The 23,028-nt window shown below is 46.1% G+C and overlaps 1 protein-coding gene across 6 annotated transcripts in view; it reads right to left on the reverse strand.

Annotated features, from left to right (window-relative positions):
- Positions 287-23,028, reverse strand: part of ADAMTS9 (ADAM metallopeptidase with thrombospondin type 1 motif 9) — a 67,984-nt gene continuing 45,242 nt past the window's right edge. For 4 of the 6 annotated variants that reach the window (XM_021409189.1, XM_021409188.1, XM_021409191.1 and 1 more), the window contains 12 exons: positions 18,912-19,079; positions 15,952-16,113; positions 11,294-11,464; positions 10,039-10,233; positions 8,223-8,355; positions 7,892-7,986; positions 7,645-7,739; positions 7,416-7,549; positions 6,180-6,271; positions 5,165-5,269; positions 3,212-3,306; positions 287-3,084 (listed from right to left, as the gene is read on the reverse strand). In XM_021409189.1, coding sequence (XP_021264864.1) covers positions 3,217-3,306; positions 5,165-5,269; positions 6,180-6,271; positions 7,416-7,549; positions 7,645-7,739; positions 7,892-7,986; positions 8,223-8,355; positions 10,039-10,233; positions 11,294-11,464; positions 15,952-16,113; positions 18,912-19,079 — 1,440 coding nt within the window. In that variant the 3' untranslated portion in view covers positions 287-3,084; positions 3,212-3,216. Of the gene's footprint in view, positions 3,085-3,211; positions 3,307-5,164; positions 5,270-6,179; positions 6,272-7,415; positions 7,550-7,644; positions 7,740-7,891; positions 7,987-8,222; positions 8,356-10,038; positions 10,234-11,293; positions 11,465-15,951; positions 16,114-18,911; positions 19,080-23,028 lie in introns of those variants that run through there. The other 2 variants (XM_021409190.1, XR_002442448.1) reach the window with 2 other exon arrangements.

Here is a 23,028-nt window from a genome sequence, read left to right on the forward strand (position 1 = left end):
GCTCACCCTTCAGGAACATTTGTCCAATGAGTGGCTGGGCTCCTGGTTGCCCCTATCACCCCATAGCAGCGCAGGGGACAAGCACCCCTCTGGACACACCATTCCTCTCCAGGTCAGCAGTCGGGGAGCACCCAGAGCAGTCACAGAGCACTGTGTTCTCCTGAAGGTCCCCAGACCACAGGCATGGCACCGTGCACACAGCGCTCCTCCTCCCTGCGCTCCTTTTGCATGACACAGGCAAACAGGGAACAAAAAGCATGCAAATAAATACCAGCACAGAACAGAATGTTTACCATTCACTGTATTATTCCCTTGTGTACAAAGTATTTTGCCTCTATAATAGCATACAGGCATTAAAATACGATGGCAAATGTAGAAAGACCAAACAGACTTGTCTTACAGATCTTTCCATTTCCTTTTTGAATATCATCAGAAAGAAAAGAAAAAAAAAAAACTGTACAGGAAAGTGCTTGCAAAGAGAAAAAAATAATCCCCCCCAAACCCAACACATTAAACCCCACAAGAGTTTGTAGAAAAATAATGGCATTGACATACAAAACCCAGAGTTGTTTCCTGAACTAGAAATATCTCATGTCTCTGCTCCTCCTAGTCCGATCCTGTTGAATGAACCCAATCATGAATCGTAAGATCAATGATGTATCAATTCTTGTATTATAGTTTACTTGATGCTTTTTTTTTTTTTAGGTTGATCTGGCTCTGTTCATAGCTGTTACGAAACTATATGGTAAAAAGGAATGCGTACAGGTCAAAATTTTATTTCTTTTTATAAATAGCCATTCCTTTCATTACAGAAAATACAATCAGCCTGTACTTTCTAAGCACCACTGTTTCTCTCTAAAGTTCAAAGTGCAATTTTCCCTTTTCCCCTACACAAGTTACACATGAGCAGTTATCATTAAAGAAAAAAAAAATCACTATTCCATTTTACTACTTTTCCCTTTTCTCTCTTTCCCTCTCCCATTCCCTTTTTCCCTTTCCCTTTTTCCCTTTTTCTTTTCTTTGACCTTGGAGATGGTATTTTTGGCATTTTTTCCTCAGGGAGGTGTCATTTCTTATTGTTGTATAGGCAGAAGACATAGGTGAAATAGCAACCTAAGATATAATCACATCCACTTACTGTATGTGTTACTAAACAACAAAAAAAAACCCCACCCTTAATTATAAGTATGATTCTCATTCTTCCCTTTAAGCCTGCATATTAACAAGAGCGACAGGGGCACACCGGTGAGTGCCAAGCACCAATTCTTTAGCTGCATTTTAACCCAACCCTGCTCCCACGTTAGATGCCCACCAATTTACACTGATGTGTCAACGCCTGACTGTCAGGCTGACAGGTCTCACTCTGTGAGCTGGCAAATGCATGGGTTACGAGTGCAGGGAGCTCTCCTCTGGGGAGCTATGCAGAAGATCCTGAGGTTGGGTTTGCTGAATATCTGCACCCCAAATGTAAAGACTTAGCTGGATGAGTCTTCTGGAACGCTGGCAGTTCTGTGCTGCAAATTTGTCCTTCGTGCTCCTGGCTGCCCCGACATATGGCGCTGGGGCAGCGTTTTCCTATTGCTACGTAGAATCAAGGAGAAAGAATTAAGGGACATAGTCATAGACTACAAAAATAATCTGGTCACATCACCCCCGTTCAACGTGCTACAAAGCTCTGCGCAATGCTGCAAGCAGCGGGCTATGTACAGGCGGGGCATCGCACAGCCGCGTTTCTCCATTACAAAAACACTACAAAAACCGCTTAAGGTCTGGTTGTACATTGGATCACGGACAGCAAAGAGCACAGATGCCTTACCAGGAGGATAGGAAGCCATACAGAAGTAGGCGTGAAGCAGCCTGTTTGTTGGGAGGGGGGGGGCAGCGCTCTGTGAGTACAAACTGATCCTGCTGGAAACACAGCAGCGCTGACGCTGCCCAGCCCTGCAGATGGGCACGGTGCGTGGGAAGCATTGCTGGGACGTGGTCCCCCAGCCCTGCCTCCACGTCCCCACCAGCCCCACGGGTGGCAGGACCCCACATGGCCAAAGTGTTACGGGGTTTCGTGATAATGTCCCTAATGAGCTGAGGCTCCTCAGCCCGCAGCCCAGGGAACATACGGCCCCATCGCCCTGCTGCCAGATGGAGGCAGGAAGCACAGTGGTACATGCAATTAGCAGGGAAATGGGTGTTTTTTTTTGGAAAAGCGGCTTTACTTCGGAGCCCTACAAAAAACAGGGCTCTGCTGAAGAGCTGTCCGTAGGAATTTTCCTGAACTCGGAGCAGATCTCAATCTATTGCATGGATCCAGGAGTTGGACTCAACGATCCTTATGGGTCCCTTCCAGCTTGGGATATTCTATGATTGAATCTATTGATGATGGATTCTATGATTGATTCTATTTGAATCGCCTGACAATTTTTCTGCATTCTTCCTTTTCCCACTGATAAAGGCAGCAGATTAACTAAAATTACTGAGCGTTAATAAATACCATGTTAGCACCAAACCAGTGCTTTCAGCACTGGCCACAGAGGTCATGTGAAATTCAAAACATACCTAAAAGATAAAGATTGCTAATGCAACGAGCACTGTATTCATTGTCATGTTTTCCTTGAGTGCTGTCAGCCTAATCGCTAAATTAAAATTTAAGCACATCTTGTCTATTTTCCTTACATCAAGACAGATTGAAATGCCAAAAATACCCCAATGCAGATTGTGTAGCACCGTGGAGGGCTAAAGCAGCCCGTAACTGAAGGAAAATTACTGATTGAAAGTAAACAACTGAATACAGTGACAATAAAGTATCACTTGTCATAATGCTACATATAATGTAGAGTACGCAAAATGCAGTGGTTTGACTGCAGGATTTAACAATAAAAAATAAAAATAGTAAAAGCAGCCTTAATATAATGATTTTACGTACAAAAATATTAAATCAAAATAAATAATTCCAAACATAAATATTATACTGTACATTAAGAATATGCGATCTATATACACACATAAACAGGTTAAAAAAGTGGGAGGCAGAGGTATTGCATCGCTATCCTTCATCCATCTCATCTCCGCAGGCTGCTCTCAGAGAACCTGCAAGGCACAGATGGGGAGCACACGTCATGAGCTCTGCCTTCTGGGGTGTAGGGGGCCAGTTTCTAGAACCTGAACCCCAGGGTTTGGGAAACAGGAGCCAGATGGTTTGTGGCCGTGGCCTTACCATTGCTATAACACCTGCACATCGAGGCCTGTTCCAGATGACGGGGTACACTTCCCACAGTAACCACCACACCTTCCTACTACTTTGGTACCATCCTGCAGGCAAAAACAGAAATAACGTCTCACATGAGGGATCTATGCTCTGAAAGGGTCAGATCTGGGTTATTCTATTAGTTTCAAACTATAAAAGTGGAGATTTAGGTTGGATATAAGGAAAACGTTTTTTACAATAAAGATGGCGAGGCACTGGAAAAGGCTGCCCAGAGAGGTGATGGATGCCCCATCTTTGGAGACATGCCCTGGCTGGGCCAGGCTCTGAGCACCTGATGGAACTGTAGGCGTCCATGTGCTTTGCAGGGGAGTTGGACCAGAAGGCCTTTAAAGGTCCCTTCCAACTCTAAACAATTCTATGATTCCAGCCAGGGCTTTAATAGCAAACGTCTCAGAAGAAAAACAAACAATGCCTAAATCAATCTACAACATTACAGTTACATTTAAATGTATGTAAATGTAATTCCCTTTAGTAGTGCCAGGTCAGATGCTGAACACAAGTAAGAAAGGATAGTTTTGATTTATCACATTGCAAGATGCCCAAGGAGAAGGCCATTTGAAGAGACAGCTCAAGGGCATCAGCTTTCTTCAACCTGCCCCATCATGAAGAACCCCTTGTTCTGCTGTAATGAGTGCAAAACTTGGGTCATGTAGGAGAAAGAACACATCTAGGCAGTATCAGCACCTTGGTGGTGAGCGAGCACGTGAAGGGCATGGAGGACATTTGCAGAGAAACATCTGTTTGGGAGGGCAGAGCCTGGATGCAGAAGGGCTATGGTGCCGTCCCCCCTCAGCTCTATATCTCCATAGTCAGCAAAGACCCAAGAGAATGCTGACCTTGGGCTGGGGAGCTCAGCAAATGGGGCAGCTCCAGCCTCAAGCCAGGGGACTGATGCCAGCATCAGCAACACCTACACATGGCCTTCTTTGTCCCACCTCTGCAGAGTTCTCTCCTCTTGGTCATTACATTGGTCAGACAGTCTCTGGGGGGAATTCAACCCTCAATTACCAGAAAATTGGACTTAAGTGCAGGACAAGCTTGCACAAAGCATTTATTTTTAAATGAGCTCCATCCCGCCCTTGACACAATTGATCCATGATTGCAGCAGGCTGCTGTCATCTTTTCTCACTTTGCCTTTCTTTCTGCTCCTGCTGCAATTACACCCCTGGAGCAGTGCTTGACAGATGCCACCGGGTGAGGGAAGCAAGAGCTGTCCCTTAGCCTCCCTGCCCCTTGTTTTAATGCTGATTGCATCTGCTTTCTGCAACCCCTAGGGATGCTTGGGCTTCTCCTTTCTGAAGGGGGAAGAATTGCTAAGAACTGGCCAGAGCAAACATGTGGGGTCTGTGCCATTTTCCTTACACCTGCAGCACCCAAAGCTACCAAAAAAACTCCTTTAGGAGCTTCAGTGCCAACAGTGTTCAAGGGCAACTCTCTCAAGGGAGACTGAAAGCAGCCCAAGAGAGGATATTTTATAAATTGCTTACTCTTAAATGCCTCTGGTGACCTCCTTAGGATAGAATTCATAGAATCATAAAGGAAAAAGACCACTAAGTTCAACCATCAACCCATCCTCACCACACCCACTAAACCTTCATCCTTGGGCCCTCCAGGGGTCAATCTCTGCTCATCAAATCCAGTACTGCCCACCTCAGCCAGCTAATTACAGGCAGCTCTGTCCCACAGCACTTGCAGCGTGCAGCTTCACCATTAAGCAGGCTCACTAATTAATTGCAATAACTCCGATCAAGTTAAACCCGCTAGGGTCCCCCCATTACAATTATGGGCAACGCTTTGTTTCTAATGTCAGATGTTAGATTTCTGTTAGCATCTACTCGAGAGATGTCAGCAATTAGAAGATTCCCGTGAGCAGGTAGGACCATAATTAACATTATGACTTACTGGGGATTTTTGAATTTCCGACACGGCGTAATTCCCTTGGGAGAGCCACTTCGCCGTCCCCGTTAAAGACAGGCCTGTCCCGTACAGGTCTATGCTGAAGCGACCCTAAAAAGCAAGGAGACAAGCCTGGTTACCCTCAGAGCCCTGTGCCACAGCCATTCTTCTCACAGCATCAATTTTATAATGGGATCTTGATAGCGATGTTTTCGATTTCTCCACCACTCTGACAGTGACTTGCACATATTGTACAAATCACAGCGTGTCTCCAGTTGGGAATTTCTTTCTCGTTTGTGGCTGCAGGGAAGGAGGGGCTTTTGCACAGTTTTTTCACTGTTTTCGCTCAGTTTTCTGCTGCTTTTTCATGGTTTGCCGATTGAGGGCATTCTTGGCTTTTTCATGGCAAACCACGGAGCCTGATGTGCTCCAGCAGCTGATGGAGAAGGTGCCTACGAACACTGCAGCCACTCTCCCTCAACTGGAGAGGGCACACTTGTCCTTATTTTCCAGCTTTTCCACTGAGCCTTTTTTTTTTTCTTTTCCAGACTTCAGTAAAATCAGAACTCTTTCATTTGTTTATTTCTTAAATGTGTCCTTCCCTTCATTCCCCCTGGTCTCAGGATACTCAAAATAGATGGAAAATCCACAGCTATATCGTCGTCTACCACAGATCCCCCAGTTTTCCTGTGGCAGACCCCATCCCAGCCCATTTCTGGGTCCTAACCCATCATGGCACCAAAGGGCTGTGAGCTTTGCTCCCTGCCATCACTGTCTGGTTGGTGGGTGGACATAAGCAGCCAGGAACCTATCCAAGGTAAGAAGCCAATCCCTCAGCTATACAGAAAGGTACCAGCCCTGAAAGCAGAGAGGGAAGGAGATGCAGGGATGCCCTCTGCTGCCTGTTAGTGCAACTCACTGCTTAATGCCATTTGCAAGCAAGGTCTGGAGAGTCCAAGGTGTTGGGACTGTACATAACCAACAGCACCAATTCCTACTGTCAAATGCTATCATCAAATACCTGAGGACATTTGGCTGCACTGTAGCAGTCCCCAGCAGTGGCATAAGGAACAGGTCGTCCATCATGCGTCCGGGCAAACTGTAAGTCAGTCGCTGCAGAGAGGGGTTGGTGAATAACACAGACAGAAAGATGCAGGGAGAGACAAAACACATGTAAACATGCTCTTTGCTAAAGTTTAAATTCACTAAAGCTGGTTCTGTGCATTAATCAAGACCTCACCTGCTGGGCTTTTAATATTAAATCCCCAATTCATCCCAGACTTGACTCCCTGCTCTGAATTTCACAGGATGCCCATACACTCACATTTATAGCTGTTTGCAAATACAAATGTTATAAATAACAACAAAACCAGAACCCATGACTCCACTTTTATTTCTCTGTCAGACAATTTCACATTTTGAAAAAGGATGTGGGATCTACCAAATCTTCCTTTTGAACAAAGCCAAAAATCTGTTCTCAAACTGCCCCCAGCCCAGAGCTCAGGGATTCAAAGGGATTTGGGCTCTGTTGCTCTGAATCCAAAGTGAGTGAGTCTCATTTTGGTGGGGATGCACGACAGTTCCTGCCTGACAGTGGGTGCTCCAGAGCCTGTCGAAGTTCACAGGGAGCTGGTATCGAATTTTCTAAGGATGCGTACCTAGAAGCTCTTAAAGACTTTTAGCAGCTTTTTACAGATTGGTAGACTCGGAGGTCTTTTGGCTTGGAAACAAAGCAATAACAAAACCCTATAAAACAGAGGGTCATTTCAGAAGAAAGGATTTTGGTTTGCTAAAGTTTTGCCTACTGAATGAACACCCAATAATGTGCTATGTTTCTAATTCATTTGCTGGAAACTGAGAGCATCCCTGGAGCCAAAGGGACTGAACCTGTCCCCATGCAACAGGGAAGCCCCCAGCTCCCTGACATGCTGGTGCCAGGGTACCACTTGTTTTGCACACCTGCAGCCATCTCCAGCCCTGCAAACCCCCAGCCCCTCTCCCCACCTGCTGTCTCCCCAGATTCAACCCCACCAAGAGTCTCCTCCACTTCTCCACACACCGGTGCTGCCACTGGGCATCTCTGATGTGCTAGAGGTTGCAGCCTCTAAGTGCAAAGTTGACCAGGTCTAAAACCTGTCAACAGGACAGCTCAGCAATAAGCCTCACTAGACTGCTACTGCTTGCTTGTAATTACAGCTACATTTGTGTAAAATAGACATAATTTTGTTTTTAATGACAAGGCCCTGTATTTACTCACTTATTATTTGCATAGTGTTCAGGTCCAGCCTTACTTTGCTGAAGGTGGAAAAACCAGCTGCTGTGTAATCTTTCCTACACTGGCAGTCTTCTCGTCTGCTCCCGTTATATGGACATTCGGTCGGGTTATGCAATCTGAATCAAAAGAAAACCCTTTCTACTCATGACCGGAAAAGATTGCCACAGAAAGCAAAGACACTGGGAAGCTCAGAACTAAAGGGATTCCTTACCTGTATCCATACACTTCTGAAAAGTTCTCTGCATCTCCATTTACAAGGGTCACATACTCCTTTGGGCTGTCAGTCTGCATCCCAGAGCAATACACCTTGGGGAGAGAAGCCATGATTTTGTCAGGCATCGTGTGCAAAGGGAATGCCCAGAAAACTAAACGTAGGAAAGGTAAGTGGAAATGAGGAGCACACACAGGGTCTTCTACCCCTTGGGGAAACACACAATCAGTCTGCTGCTGAAACACACCTTTAATGTCTTCCCTTTGACTTTAAGGAAATATTCACCATCTTCAGTGACACCTTTGAGATTTTTAACATCGTTGCAGCTCCTTGGTAATTCACCTGAAAGAAACCAGAAGCACATGTTATCACTGAGCGATGGCATAGCACATTTCTTTTGCAAGGCATCTCAAGCAGCAAGGCAACACGTTTATTTTTAAGAGGCGTCCCTGAAGCACCTTAGTGCTTTGCTGGATGGCTCCCAACGCTTGGAAATACCACACATCTCCAGGAGTTTGACAGGAACAGATGCTCAAGGCGCGAGAAAGGCAAAGGAAGGTGCAAAGCCGCAGACTCACAGTCATGGACGTTGTGGCATGTCCTTCTCTCCTCAGGTTTCAGATCCGCGTGGCACAAGCTGCTGAGCTGGTCATCATTGGTCAGGCACTGCACTGAGCGGTGCATGACACCAACCCCACAGGTCACAGAGCACTGCAAAACCAGAGGCAGAGGGTCATGGTTTATCTCAAGGGCTTCTGGGCTCTGCACCAGAAGAACGGAGACAAACAATTTCTCATCTGTAAAGAGGCAGTGGCAAAGGTCTCCGTTATGCAAGGATTTAATTTTAATCACAGAAGTAGTCCCTTTGATTATTAATCCCTTCATTATATCGTCATCCTTAATTATTTCAAGAAGGTGGTACTTCACTTAGCACTTACGCACTTTAGTGAATGAGACTGTGCTGGTTAAGGTCAACAATGTGCTCAAGCAAAAATGTTCTTTTTTTTTGCAGTGAGAAGGTTGCACAAGAAAGAAATTTTCACTAGAAGGACTGAATGGTAGATGTCCTCTCCTGGTGGCTGGAAACACTGCTTGGTCACTGACAGGGGCCTCTGAACAAGCATGGCACAATCTGCTCTTTTCTAACCAAACTGTACCAAGAATATGCCAACTCCAAGATCCCTTTCCCCTCACTGCCCAGAAAAAATGGCTAAATCTGCACAAATTCAGAGCTGTCCTCAAATGGCCCAAATGAAGGCTGAAATACCGAAGGTTACCACACCATTTGCAACTTGGCATTTGCTCTTCATCAGTTCCAAATCCACAAAACTTCACGATGGAGCAGAGCAGCACACTCTGTTTATCCACCAAAGGTGATGGTAATTTGCAGTAAACCCCTTGAAAATCAGAGGTGAGCAGGGTCATGGCACTTTGTAGTCACCGATACCATCAGCAGCCCAAAGATCCTGCTCTCTGAAATGGATACTCTTCTCACCAGAGCTGCATTAACAAGCTGGATGTTTCTCACTCAAATTCTGGGGGAAAATGCCAACTAATTGAGAGCGAGCTCTTTGCTTCAGTACCTCTGCACTGACTCTCAGGGAGGATCTGAGGCTTCCTGTGGGGCATGAGGAACTTGGGTTTCAAACAGCCCTGCCATTTACTGTGACAACTACATCTTGCTTAACTTGACCCTCGTTGCCTTGTAAAGGTTTGACAAATTCCTACAAATGCCTGAGCTGGTTTAATAAATCAAATTTATGGGAGAACTGCCACATTTCAAAGAGTGTCAGAAGCCCAAAGAAGTGAAATGTTATCGCCTTAACTAAAATTTGATCTTGTGTGGAGCCATTTCTGGGGCCTGAAGTGCAAATAACTTTAACAGAAAGGTTAAGTTTCTTCCCCTGTCCCGTCCCAGCATTTGTAAGGAGGAGGAAGAAGGCGGGGAAAGAAAGACAAACCCCTTAAAGGCTCAGATTACCAGAGTTCAGCGTCTTGCTGGTTCCCAAGACTTGCTCGCACACACAGACAAGCAGGATCACCGCAGCTGCCAGCTATCCTTCGCTCCCCCTACTCTAGCACAAGGGTTTTGGGCCCCTTTTCTGGAGATGATCTCATTTTCTGTCTAAGCATTCAGTATGGCCTTCAGCATATCCATAAATTTGGGCTACAACTGGATTTTTATGGTGGTTGTGGCACTCATGGCTGCCGTGAATCCCCCATACAACCGGGCTTAGCACAGAGCAGTGAACCCTATGCAGCATCAACGTCACTCGACGCTTTCATTCATGCAACTCTCCAACATTCCCCTACCAAACCTCAGGAACATGTAACAAAGAAAAACAGGTTTGTTAAAATTCTCTCGGTTAAAAACATTCAGCTAGCCAAACTTACGCTTCCCCAGTTGCTGACGCGCCAGGACGCGGAAACGGGGCACTCCCCGAGGTAGCAGGGCTGGATGTTGGGTGGCTGCGTGCCGGGGCAGCTGACTGTGTTCTGGTAGCCATACTCGTAGTGGTCCTTGCCGGTGTAAATCTCGCTGCACGACACCAGGCGCTGCCTGTAGCCCTTGCCGCAGGTGACGGAGCACTGAGGGCAGGGGAAGCATCTGTCAGTGCTTACGGGAATGGCAAACTGCTGTGAGGGAATGCTGTAACTATTACACCCATCAGTGTATGAATGGCTACAAGCCCTTGGGCCCTGATGCTCCCAGTGCTGCTCCAGGACCCCTGCCCAGATGGCTCCTGGGCATAATTCCTTGTGTGCCAAGAAAGAAGCAGGCAATCCCTTGGGAACAGAGATGTCTCTATTACTTGGGTTTTCTTCTTTTTTTTTTTTTAATAGATTTTTAATTTTTTTTTTACCCATAGGATGCATAAAGAAAGAAAATGGTCAAGACTGATGCTGAACTACAGGTGCTGGAAGAAAGGTGGCTTTCCTTGTAATTAGAAAAAAATCAGTGCTCAAGACATTCCCATCTCTGCCTTTCTCCCTCCTGTGCTTTCTTGGATGGCATGCCTTTCCTTCCCCTCAGTCCCACAATGCTTGCTTTTTTCCTTTTTCTGGCTCTTTCTTTTTTAATCAGGGATATGTCAGCAGCTGCCTCATCACTTCCTTCTGCTGTCCCTCCAAGTGGAAAGTAATCCTGTGCTCGCTGCAGAGGGAAATGGGCTCATATCATACCCTGGGTGTCCCCGTGTACAGCATCCGTTGCAAAAAGAACCCATGAATGGAATAGAATAGAACCAAATCCATGAACAGAATAGAACAGAACCAAACCGAACCCATGAATGGAACAGAACAGAACAAAACAGAACCCATGAACAGAGCTGAGCAGAGTAGAACGGAATAGAAGAGAACAGAGAGTGTGCCTGCTGGAGGTGAGGTACTCTGGAAGAAAACTGCCTCCTGATAGCAGCTAGGACTTTGAGCACATTGATGTTGATATTTTAGTATCTTGGTCATCTCCTGCAGCCCTTCTACTCTCTGTCCAGCAGAGAAATTGCACACAGAAACAAACCCACAACTACTCATTAAACCACGCAGCCCTGTCCTTGTTGCAATATCTCAGCGGCACGCGGCAACAGGAGGGAGCGGGGTGGTGTGGCCAGGTCCCAACTTGGGGTTGGGGACAGGGATGAGGACTCACCTCCGACCACTCCCCGGTGATCCAGATGTATTCGCAGGGTGGTAGCCCGCAGCTCTCCATCTCTGGGGGCCGTTTGCTGGCGTCGCAGTGGGCGCTGCTCTGTACCTGCTTGCTCTCATCCACGCAGAACACCTTGCGGTACCGAGCCGCCTCCCCGCACGTCTTCATGCACTGCTTGCAAGAAACAGCGGCTCACCCAACCCAGCGGGGGCTACAATAGATCAACCCACATCCCCACACCCAGCGAGCCTTCCTCCAGCAGCCTGAGTGAGCTGGGCATCTCATGGGGGCACATCTGTGAACCTGCACCCTGGGTGCCCATCTGACCCCAACCTCTGGAGGTGCCAGGATACAGTGCAGGGATGGGGAGGAGCTGAGGCAGCAGGATGTGGTCCAGCTGCAGTGGTACCAGGAGATGCAGAGGGATGTGCCAGGACAGTGAGAAAGAAATTGGCCAACCCCATCATCTTGACCCCACTAAACAGAGACAGCTGCCCCTTGCACAATACACCACCACTCCCTTTATTGTGACCAGTCTCATCCATGCACCCTTCTGGTTTTGTTCTTCTTTAAACGCTGCCCTGCCTGATACCGACCCAGGCTGGCTGAGCACAAACCCTCCCCGAGGTCTAATGAGGACTTTAAGGGTTTGATTCTTTACTCAGATCCTTTCCCTGGCTCTGAGGCTGCTCCTGCTGCCCACGAAGCCCTTGTAATGCTCCTGGGAGCAATTTGTATGGCCAAAAAATGCAAAGAAAACAAAATAAATCAAAGCACAAGTGACTGCCTCTGAAAAAAAACATATTTTTGTTCAGTCCTTGTCTGTAATGAGCTCCTAACACTTACAACTAACTGGATTAACAAGGAGAAAAAGTGCATGAAGGTAATCATTCTGTATAACGTGTGGGAGATGTTTTTTCCTCAGGAGAGGATAAAACACTCAACCAGACCATCCCTGGTACAGAAGTACTGTCTGAAGTCTCTCAGGCTCAGAGGACTGTGTCAGTTTAATCTAGTTACAGCAGCTCCTGCTCTCCTGGCTCACCTGCAATTAGCAGGGTCTTAGTGGGTCCACCTAACTGCAAAACGCAGGCATGGTCAGGCCCCTCTTACAATTAGCTGTCAGAATCTAAATGGCGAAATATTTGATAACTTTGGGAAATGAGATCAACACGCAGCGTAATATTTGCCATAAATAAGCAATAACCATGCAGGATGGGAGTGGGATCCAACCCTACAAAGCAGCCTCATTCTGAAGGAATAACTCAGCAGCTCTTAGGCAACAGCCAACATTGCAAAACCTGCAGTCTGCCAAGAAACCCCAAGGGCTTCGTGTGCTTTCAACCTTATTTACTCTCTTACTTTAAGTCCTCGCAGTGGAAGTTGCTCCTAGGTCTGTGCCGAAGCACAGCAATGCTATGAGGGCTGGAGGAATTTGTAATTTACCCAGAGAGCAAAGAAACCGTGCTGTATGTGCCTGCCTCTGAGAGCTTCCTATTATGTAAGGAAATGTGAAATTGGGTTACTGCATGGAGCGCAGCATCACTGGTGCACTGGCTTCATCCCAGCGGGACAGAGCTTTGGGGTGCTCTAAGTTCCCCTGCTCTCATGTTTCCCATTCCTCACATATATTTAAGCCTAAATTGATAATTTTAGATGAATGAACACTCTCTGTCATCAATGGGTCTTCTAACGTTGGCCGTGAGCAGTAACCACATTGAAAGCCCATACTCAATTAAAATCGTTGATTGCTGATGAGAGTGACACACTCAGACATATAGAATCATAGAATCATTAAGGTTGGAAAAGACCACCAAGATCACCCAATCCAACCACCAACCCACCCCACCATGCCCACGGACCACGTCCCTCAGTGCCACATCCCCACGGTTCTTGAACACCTCCAAGGACAGTGACTCCACCACCTCCTGGGCAGCCTGTGCTAGTGCCTCGCCCTCTGTCTGAGAAGAAATTGTTCCTAATATCCAACCTGATATGTCACCTTGCTTTGGTTTTCTCTGCAAATAATGGTCATATGGCCAACTAAAGCTGCACCAGCTCTGTGCATCTTGCCCTCATCTCTTAATTGCAGTTTGATTCTTGGTATTTTGGGGATAACTGGCAATTAAAATAATTCCACTGAGACATTAAATACAATGCAAAGACAGCGAGACATAATACAAATAATAAAACAAATCAAAGAAACACTGCAGAGGTTCCCATTGGCCACAGCGAGCTTATAAACATAATTCACACAGGAAACAGACAGCTCAGCTCTCATGAAAAGGCTTTTTCCTTTGGTATGAAGACAGATTTTGTAAGAAATCTCATGCTCATGACCCATCTAAATCTCACATAAAACAACAAGGCCAGGGGACAATGGAGATGGATAGCAAGAGCTGAGAAACAGCCCAGGCATGTGACAAAAATCGTCTCTTTCGCCCCATTTCCCAAATTGCAAACTATTTTCCCCGCAGATCAAATTAAGGACTGTTTCAAGCAGTTCTGCAACTCTTTTAGAATAATAATAATAATAATTAAAAAAAAATCCCAAAGGCATTGCTTTGTGCAAGCATTCATTGTGCTTCTTGTTTTTCTAAATCAAACTCTGAAGTGCAGATGAGAAGCAGCCCCATTCCAGAGGCATTGCAGACATGCCTCGGGTGGCTCTGCGATCCAAAGCATGCAAGCATGGCTTCATTTCCCCCAGAAAGCAAATGTCAGAGATTCAAGAATTACACCGCAGCCTCCAGAGCTGTGTATTGTCCTTCCCACAGGTTCATATGCAAACTCTCGCTATTGCTTTTCCCTCTTGGTGATCCCATTCTGACATTAGCTGGGCCCTTTTTATTGATGTTCTCCTCCCTGATGAGGGCACTGAGAACAGCTAATTAATGGTGACCCAACAACTGAGCGGTAAATAGTTTCCAATAAGTTCCCTATCACTTCTCAATGGCAAAACAAACTTTTTCTAAGCAACAACAAAATGGAGCAATAAAAAACCTCTTGACAGATTCCCTTTAAAGATAAGAAATCAAGAACAAGACAGCACGGGGATGCTATTTTACATCGTGCTTTCATGTCAATTAGGGTTCATTGCTCGGAGAATACTAATGCAATCTGCGCCTCCTCACTGCAGATAGCACAGCCAGGACTTATGGCTGGGGATAAGGTGATGCCACACTTACACCAGGTACCTCAGAACAAAATAAGTGCTCTGAACTGCTTGGAATCAGCTACATGGCTGAGCTCCCAGCGGGTGACACTTGCACGTTCCTATTAACCATCAGTTACAGGTGAGAAAACTCCAAGAATAAAAAGCTCCACAAAAATGTTACAGATTTCCTTGGTGCAGTGGGAAACCCTGGGAAACTTAGGAACACATCAGGACCCACCTCAGGCTTAGGGTGGGAGGCAGGGGGCTATCACCACCAGCTTCAGAAGTGCAGAAATAAGGGAAAGAGGACAAAAAGGAAGGTGTTGGAGAAACAACACTTCTGTGTTAATGATACTGTTGGGGAAGGACTGTGACTGTATGCTGGTTGCTGCCTGTAAGTGTATCAGTTAGGGACATTTGAGGAGCTCTGTAGAAGCAAAAGTTCATTGCCACAGCCTTGCTGCTGCCTTCTGGGCTGCTGCCACGTTGGGACACCTGTGCTGTGTTGGGACACCTCGGCTCATGGCAGGTGGAAACAGGGCACAGTGCAGGACTCTCAAGGACCCACACCCTTGTGCATGGATGCGTTACTTGGGATTATAAACAGATCATGTGGAATGAAGCTGAGCTCGTTTGCATTAACTGTACAAATCATGTTTACCCTGCTCCCCAGGGCTGCTCACAACTGCAGGCATCAAGATGAAGAGGACTGGACTCTGATCCCGCACCTCCACTGTCAGTGGGATCTTTGCTGCCCTAAGGGTGCAGGATCCAGCACTGGTTCTACAGGAAGGCTGTTGCTGACAGGGGATCTTCTGCCTCCTCTATCCCTGCATCCCTACAAGGGCCTGTGATGAGGGATCCCATCTCCCCTACGGGACAAGGACACCCCTCTACAGGACTCATCTCCATCACCTTTCCCATTTCCAAGGTTGACAGCTCCTTGCACAGCCCAGGGACAGCAGCAATTTGTCCTCCTGCCCCGAACACTTCTGACTCTTCGCTGCCTCTCCCCTGTAGCATTTTAAGTAGCCACTTCTTGAGGACCACCACCGCCCCGTTCCCCAGTGCCACCAGGCAACTCACCCCTGGCAGCTGTCAGAGGGAACAGGGCAGTGAAGGGAGAACCACTGTGTTCACCAGTTCCTCCAGATCGATGTGCTCGGAGCAGCAGGGCTATCACGCACCAGACCCAAGCACACCGCACCCCAAACCCGCTCAGTATTTGCATAGGCCCCAGCCAAACGCAGGGCAGCACGAACCAATAAACTGACTCCACCGGGCTATTCCTCCACACTCCCTCAAGCGCAGCAAGGAAAGGGGCACAGCCAGCATGCATTAGCATCTCCCCCGCCTCCTTTTTTGGCAAACCCAGCATGCAACCCCTAAAACCCCCATGCAGACAGTCCCAGACCCCCACCCCTTCCCTGTGACATCCTTCCCCCTCCACCACCACCCGTTAAGAGCCCGAGCGGGGGCCGGCGGGAGGGGTCCCGCTTACCGCTTGCCATTCGCCCGCAGCCCAGCGGTGCGTGGGGCACTCGGGGAGGTGGCAGTCCCGCTGTGCTGCGGGCCGGCTCGCAGGGTCGCACGCTGCCGTCGGGGCACCGCCGTGGCACTGCACCGCGCGCCGCTGGACACCGCGACCGCAGGACACCGAGCACTGCGGGAAGGGACAGAGGTGGGTGAGCGGCGCGGGTTGCTGAGAGGCTTTGAGCTCTGCTTCGCCTCCGGCGAGGCTGGAATTCCTGCTCCGCTGAAGGCAGAGGGAGTTCTTGCTGCCGGCTTCAGCAGGGTCAGGTTTATCCTCCCGATCGAGTTTATATTTGGGAAGTGCTTTGAGATAGCAGCGCTGTTAAATGGAACGGCATCCCAGAGCTGGGGGGCTCTGTGCGTTACTCCTCATGCACTTCGGGCAAAAAGTAGAATCACAGAATGGCTTAGCTCGGAAGAGACCTTAAAGATTATGCAGTTCCAGCAGTTCAATATATAGAATTCAAAATACATCAGCTGCCACGACTGTCACTGCGGTGGGCTTTAAGGAAAAGCAAACTTCTGTTATATAGAAGAAAGTGTACGGCAACCGCGATGTAAAGTTATGATGCAGTTGCAGTTCCTTCCAGCACACATCCCTACATGCACATGACTCAAGTCAGGACATACTGTATGACTGTGAAAATGAATGTCTTCGTAAATGAACTGCTTTTCTTACCCCTATTATACTGCGGGCACATCTCTGCCCGCTCCTACGCACAGCAGGAACAGCCCGAATTTCTCTTTCTCAGACATCTTCAAGTTATTATCTGCACTACAATGCCTCTAACACTCTGGTTTTTCTTTCAGACAGCATTTCCTACTGTTGTGACTGCACCCTGCAACCTGTTTGGCAGTACTTTACTTCTCTTTGGTGTGAATTCTTTCTTGCTAGGTCTTAAGGGATATTATATAGATGTGGAAGAGAAAGAACGTGTGTTTCTGAAAGAAAGCGTGTAAAAATCAAAAGGCATTCATTTAAATCATGGCTTTTACCGAGCTTTTACTGAACTACTATTTGCTGAATTAACAATTAACGTGCACATCCTTATTGATCCATTAGGAACTTAGAAAACGAGCTCACAGCCCATTATTACAAATCCAGGGTGAAGCTTTTCCTTATGACTTTCCTAAGGGGATAACTGCTGCCCAGCCAGTGTTTTAAACAAGTTTCAACCCCAAATACTGGTCAGCAGCTTCTGCCTGTCCTGGGAAATACAGCCCCGGATTGCTGAGCACTAGGAGCAGGTGTTTTGAAGCTACTCAGGCTGGGGGAGAACGATGTGTGCTGCACTTGTGCACTGCCCTAGGGGATGCCAGCAGCCTCTTCATCCTTTCTGTGCAGCCTATGCACTTTCCTTCTCCTGAGGTCTATCACCAAGCTGCAGGGCAGCAGCTCGGCTGCGGAGAAGCTCTGCCTTGTGAAAACACAAGGCATGACTGCAGCCTGAAGCTGGAAGGCGTAAATATCAGACGGAGGGAGAAATATTGGTATTTTTACTGAGTGAAAAGTAAATGGCTATAATTGATAGCACTTATGAGATCCAAACACATTAAACCTGACATTTCACTGCAAACACAAACACACTTAGATCTTGGAGAAAAAGCCTTTTTTTTTTTTCTTCCCTTCTGGTTATTAGAGATACTAGAAATGCTTTGCCAGAGGAAAGCAGATTTGTAACAGCATGGAAAAGAACTGCCCGGCCTCTAAATGCAGGACACCCAGAGAGAGCAGAGCGCTGGGCCCCACTCATGGGGTGCTCCCCCTGCTGCTGCCTGCTCCCCAGTGCTCATCAGCACCCCAACATTCCCTAACTGCCCCGCCACAGGAGATACCATAGGCCATAAATCACCTCCTTTCTTTCTCCCCTTGCATAAAATTAATTCCAATCACGTGGAGGAGCGCTGGAATTTTAGAGCACTTACTTTTATCAATTATTATGAGCACATTTTAAAGCAATCGACAGAGCACTACCTTATTATGTTTACAGTTATTAGCTGCAAGAAGAACTGCTTTCAGTGGCAGTCACTTTAAATAAGGTGCAAATGGGATATGACAAGTGCATATAATGGTCTTTTATTTTCTGTCCTAACGCTTCCATGTGTGCCCAGGTGTGTTAATGGTTTATCTTGCAGGCAACTTGCATGCGGTGAGAATTGGTGTTTTGCACCTGAATTTGGAAGACAGACCGCATCCTGCGATGCTTTACAAGGTAACAGTTCATTTAGTCAGGGGTTTTCAATAATTCTGCTGATTAGCACACTAATGAGGTAGATAGAGAACTGAAGTTCAGAGCTAAAAATGCCATGCGGTAGATTCAAGGTGAAAACAAAGACATTCTTTTCAGGAAAACAAGAGTTCAAGATATGCTCTCAGCAAACAAGATGCTTAAGAGCTCCATGCACTTTCCCACTTCCAGCAGCCTCTGCTCTATGCATCAAGTGTCTGACTTCTTAATGAAGCAAAGTTAAATGACGATGATATTAAGAAACAAAAGGTAGCGAAAAGCGTTTTTAATGAGCAGCTCTGATTGTTCTCCAGGCTGATAATAAAGTTAATTTCAGATTTCTCAAAACTAAGGCCTATTTTGCTTGTGATGTGACATATTTAAATAACAACAATATTAAAAACATGAATAAATAGTAGATTCTCTTTAATATTACATACTAATGGCTTTCCTAGCAGAAGCTTAACATATGCAAGGAATTTGCTCTCAGTTAGACACCAAAAACAAGCTGCCATGCACAAATCAGTGCTGCTCCGCTGCCGCCCATGGAGCTAACAGAGTTTTATGCCACCTGAGGAGCCGGCCCAAGACTTAATCCTTGTAAAGAGGACAGAAGTGACGGGAAAACCACATCGGCTTCTAGCCCATTTGACAGAAGAGGAATATCAAAGGGTACAAAAGGGTATACAACATGTCTCACCTGTCCCCAATCTCCTGATTTCCACTTCGGACATCTGCCCCCTCTGCATTTCTTTTGCACATTGGGCTTAACAAGGTGCTTGCAATAATCTTCTTCTACATGCCTCCCTTCCTTTGTCAAACAGTACACAGTGCGGTGCCTTTGGCCCCTTCCACAGGAGACAGAACACTGTAAATATAAAGTAACAACAAATCAGCTCCGGCACAGGGCGACCTACGTGGTTCAGCAAGGGCCATGGCTACGTTTTACTTCAGCTGGACCGAGAAGAACATGCAAGGGACCGTTTCCATTTACCTTGGTACAAAGGGAGGTCAAATGTTGGTATATAAGTGGGGTAAAGTGTGATATGCACCTTGACAGGGGGAAGCAACTGCACAGAGGACAGGGCAGAGGGGCAAAATGCAGTTTTTCCCTGTCCTCAGTAGTAAAGCTCCTGTTTGTTTTACTCTATACCAGCATAGACTGATTCTTTTTTTTTCCTTTTTTTTTTTTTTAAAACAAAAACAAAGATGGAAAACCAGGACACACTCATCCTTAAGATTTATGCATTTTGAAAGCAATCCAGAAGAAGGCAGAGCCTGAGGAATGAAAGCAAAAAGCAAAGCAGCAGGTATGTTAGCTGCAAGCTTTGTAGTGAGGCAACGCATTTCAACCTCCCTCTGCAGGTTCACTGAACTTTTTCAAATGTGACCGCTTCTGGCATGCAAACCCCAAGCAACTTCACTTTGATTTCAGATTAGTCTCCTCCAAAAGATTTAGGAATCAAAGGGGTCTGGAATCACGACAAGAATTTAATATGACAGTTTCTTGTAGAACAAGCCTCTTACTCAGCATGATGCACCCAGAAACTCAGTTTCAATTTCTTCATTACATGTTATGCAACTCATTACATGCTGTATCACAGGCAGCCTGGCTCAGTCCTTGAGCGCAAACACACGGATCCAACCATCTTTCAATATAAAATGTTCTACTTTCTTGTCAAAGAGGAGCAACCATGCAGAGATCAGCCTTCTTCCTTCTTTTTGGAGCTGCTCCATCACCATGTTTGCTAAGAAATAAATTACAGCCCAAACTCTTCCCAGCCTACGAATACTTTTGAAACTTAACAAACTACAAATCACATATGTGGTGGTTCTGGAAGACCCATTAGACCAGAAATTGGCACTTGCATTGACAACTGTGATTATTTTAAATTACAGCACTGCTTCCAAATCATTCAGCCCCTATTGTGTTTAGAGATATATGAAGAAACAACAAGAGAGCAGTAACTTGATCCAAAATGAAACATGGGGAGAAAGGGATATAACTCTTAAGATCAACTGTTGTTGCTTAAGTGAAGCTCTGAGAAAGGCTGTTTTCCTGTCGTAAGGCCACTAAGAGATTGGCAAAGGTAGCTAGCATCCCTCGAGTTCAATGGGATTTATGGGCCATCCAGGAGGTCAGCGCAGATCTAGCCATGTGATGCTGACTCCTGTGCGATGTGCTGGTATAGATGGCATAGGGACACCCAGACCTGCTCTGCTTGTGAAGGTGAGGGGACAGCTGTTGAGGAGCCTTTTCCTGCTGAAAACACCAGTTGCTGCTCTCCACCTGCACAGACACCAGGTTCATGGAGCACCCCCAAAACACCAGTGTGCCCCTAACAGGGGGAAGACTGGGAGCTGCTATTTGCCATGACCAACACTCAACCTTATGCTGGAAAACAGAGGACACGCTGTCCCTTGTTCCCAAATAAGACTTCCACAAGTTACTGAGATTCATAAATGTTACTTTTTTCCTCCTTAGTATCAGTAGAAAAAAAGATTGAGTTAATGCTGTCTCAATTTTAAAAGCCTTCAAATTTCATCATAAGTTCATTTTTTCATTCTTTCAACATCTCTCCACAGGCAACAAACATCAGCAGCACAAAGGGAACATCAACTCCTACCAGTTATAAACATCTATCATGTCTACCATGAAGTTGGTTGACAAACATTGGATCTTGCAAATATGGTACCATTAATTTCCAGAATTGCTACCCCTCATCTACAAATTGCTTAAATTTGGTATGGAGCCAGACTACGACATTTATCTTGGCATCCCACGCCAAGCCGTGGCAGGTCTACACGCATGTTTTGGTGCACCTAGAGATGTGGACATAATTAGGCTAATTTTGTTAATACTGAAATGCAATTACTGAGATGCTGGAATTAATCATTTTGATGTCTGCCTTTAATATATATTACAGTGAGGCAGCTGTGCGTTTGGTTTCATGCATATGTGAGTTATGATCTCATTTGCACTGACAAAAAAGAGAGGTTGGATAACCTGATGTAAGCAAGTATTAGAGACTGAAAATTCCTTTGCAAAGAGCCTACTTTGTAACTGCCTTCTAATTCTTCTCAGGTACTTCCAACTTTTACTTGGCACGTAGATTTTAAGCATATGTGAGCCATATGCGGAGAACAACTCAATAGCACGCTTATCTCAGGGCCACGCGAGCGAAGGCAGAGATATACCTAACTGCTGCAGTCATCCCTTAGCCCTGACCCCAGGAAACTTTGCATTTCATTAGCAGGGTTCTTTCATCGCTGGAAACGCTGCCACTCGCTCACAACATCCATCAATAACAATACCACAGCGAGGTAAGCTTTGACCTTGCTTTCTTTACAGGTTTGAAAAGCACAGACAAAAACCACTCCTTTCGCAGATTTCTTTCTTTCTTTCCTTTCTCCCTACCCTGTAGAAAATACTTCAAAGTTGCAGGGGGTGGATGGGGGTCTCTCTGTGGAATAGCAGCCTCATCCAATGCTCTTTGAAGTCAACAGAAAGACTCGTACTGGTAGAATCGTCTCTGGATCCAGACCTTAAGGTATAGCCAAGGTACTGTATTGCCTTTTCCACTGACAAGCTCCCTAGAATTGAGGATCGTGTGCACTTGGGCACGCCCATGATCAACCTGTCTTTGCCAAAGTGCTTGGAAACGTGACTGCTGAGAAGCTGTTTCCAGACTGTGGCAGAGGGCATGGCAACAAACATCAGCATCCCTGGTTGGACAGCCATGCTGGTGCTGGGAAAACAACAGATGGTGCTGTTTCTTAAAACAAACAACAGCAAACAAAACCCACAAAAACCCCAACCAGCCAACCAAAAAAAACCAGAAAAACTGTGGCACCTAAATTAATAGAGAAGCAATATTTCAAAAAAAAGTAAGCCATTGCCTTTATACTATAGACATGTAAACCTTCCTCTTGTTATCATCATTATCTCCTAGAACCACTGCAGTCACACTTGGAGCTTTACAAAGAAAATCAGAATGAAAGGACCTTCCCAACAGCACTGGGATCAAAGCGTTTGAGCATAGATTTAAGGGAATTATGTTTATTGCATGATCAGTTTTGTGAACATGCCAAGAGCCATGGATTGGCATGCTGCTGAGTTTTCCAAATAAATATACCATCTAGCTTAAATAAATGTGACAAAAAGAATTTAAATGAAAACAAGAAAGATATTTCCATATCAACTGTTTCTAGAAAGATCAGAATGCGATGCTCAACGTTAGTGAAAGGAAACCCGCAGCACAGAGCTGCCAAGAACGATGGAGTGGCTCGGCTCTTGTTTCCTTTGTGCACTGGACACTCTGCTAAACATGGGGCAGAAAAGCGAACGGGTGGCAAGGATCTGGGTAAGTTCTCCACCAAAAAGGAGAAGTTTCAGAAAATGCTGTCAGACCGCTTTCCCTTGCATCAGCGATTTGGGAGGTATTTGAGGTAATGAATGCAAGATGCGGCGATCGACCGATGAATTCCCCCAGATAGGCACGCTCAGATAGCTTGGGAAGGGCAACAGAGGGGGCTGGGAAGAATTAGCCTAAAAATGTCTTTATCAGATTGTGCCAGGAGCAACTTTTCAGAGGAAATTAAAATCAATCCTCGTAGGTTTAGATTTCCACACATTAAGGATTATACGGAAAGTAAGTGCTCTTAAGTAAGCCCTCCTTCATCCTTTCCAACAATCTGAGTTGAGCTGTGCGCTAGACGAAATAAAACTGAAAAACAGCAGTGTCCACCCTACACTACAATGGTCCTACACACTCACATCCCCTCACTTGAGGGCCTGTGCTCCTGGATATTAGCAA

The sequence above is a fragment of the Numida meleagris genome, chromosome 11 (genome assembly GCF_002078875.1).
Source record: "Numida meleagris isolate 19003 breed g44 Domestic line chromosome 11, NumMel1.0, whole genome shotgun sequence".
Lineage (NCBI taxonomy): Eukaryota > Metazoa > Chordata > Aves > Galliformes > Numididae > Numida > Numida meleagris.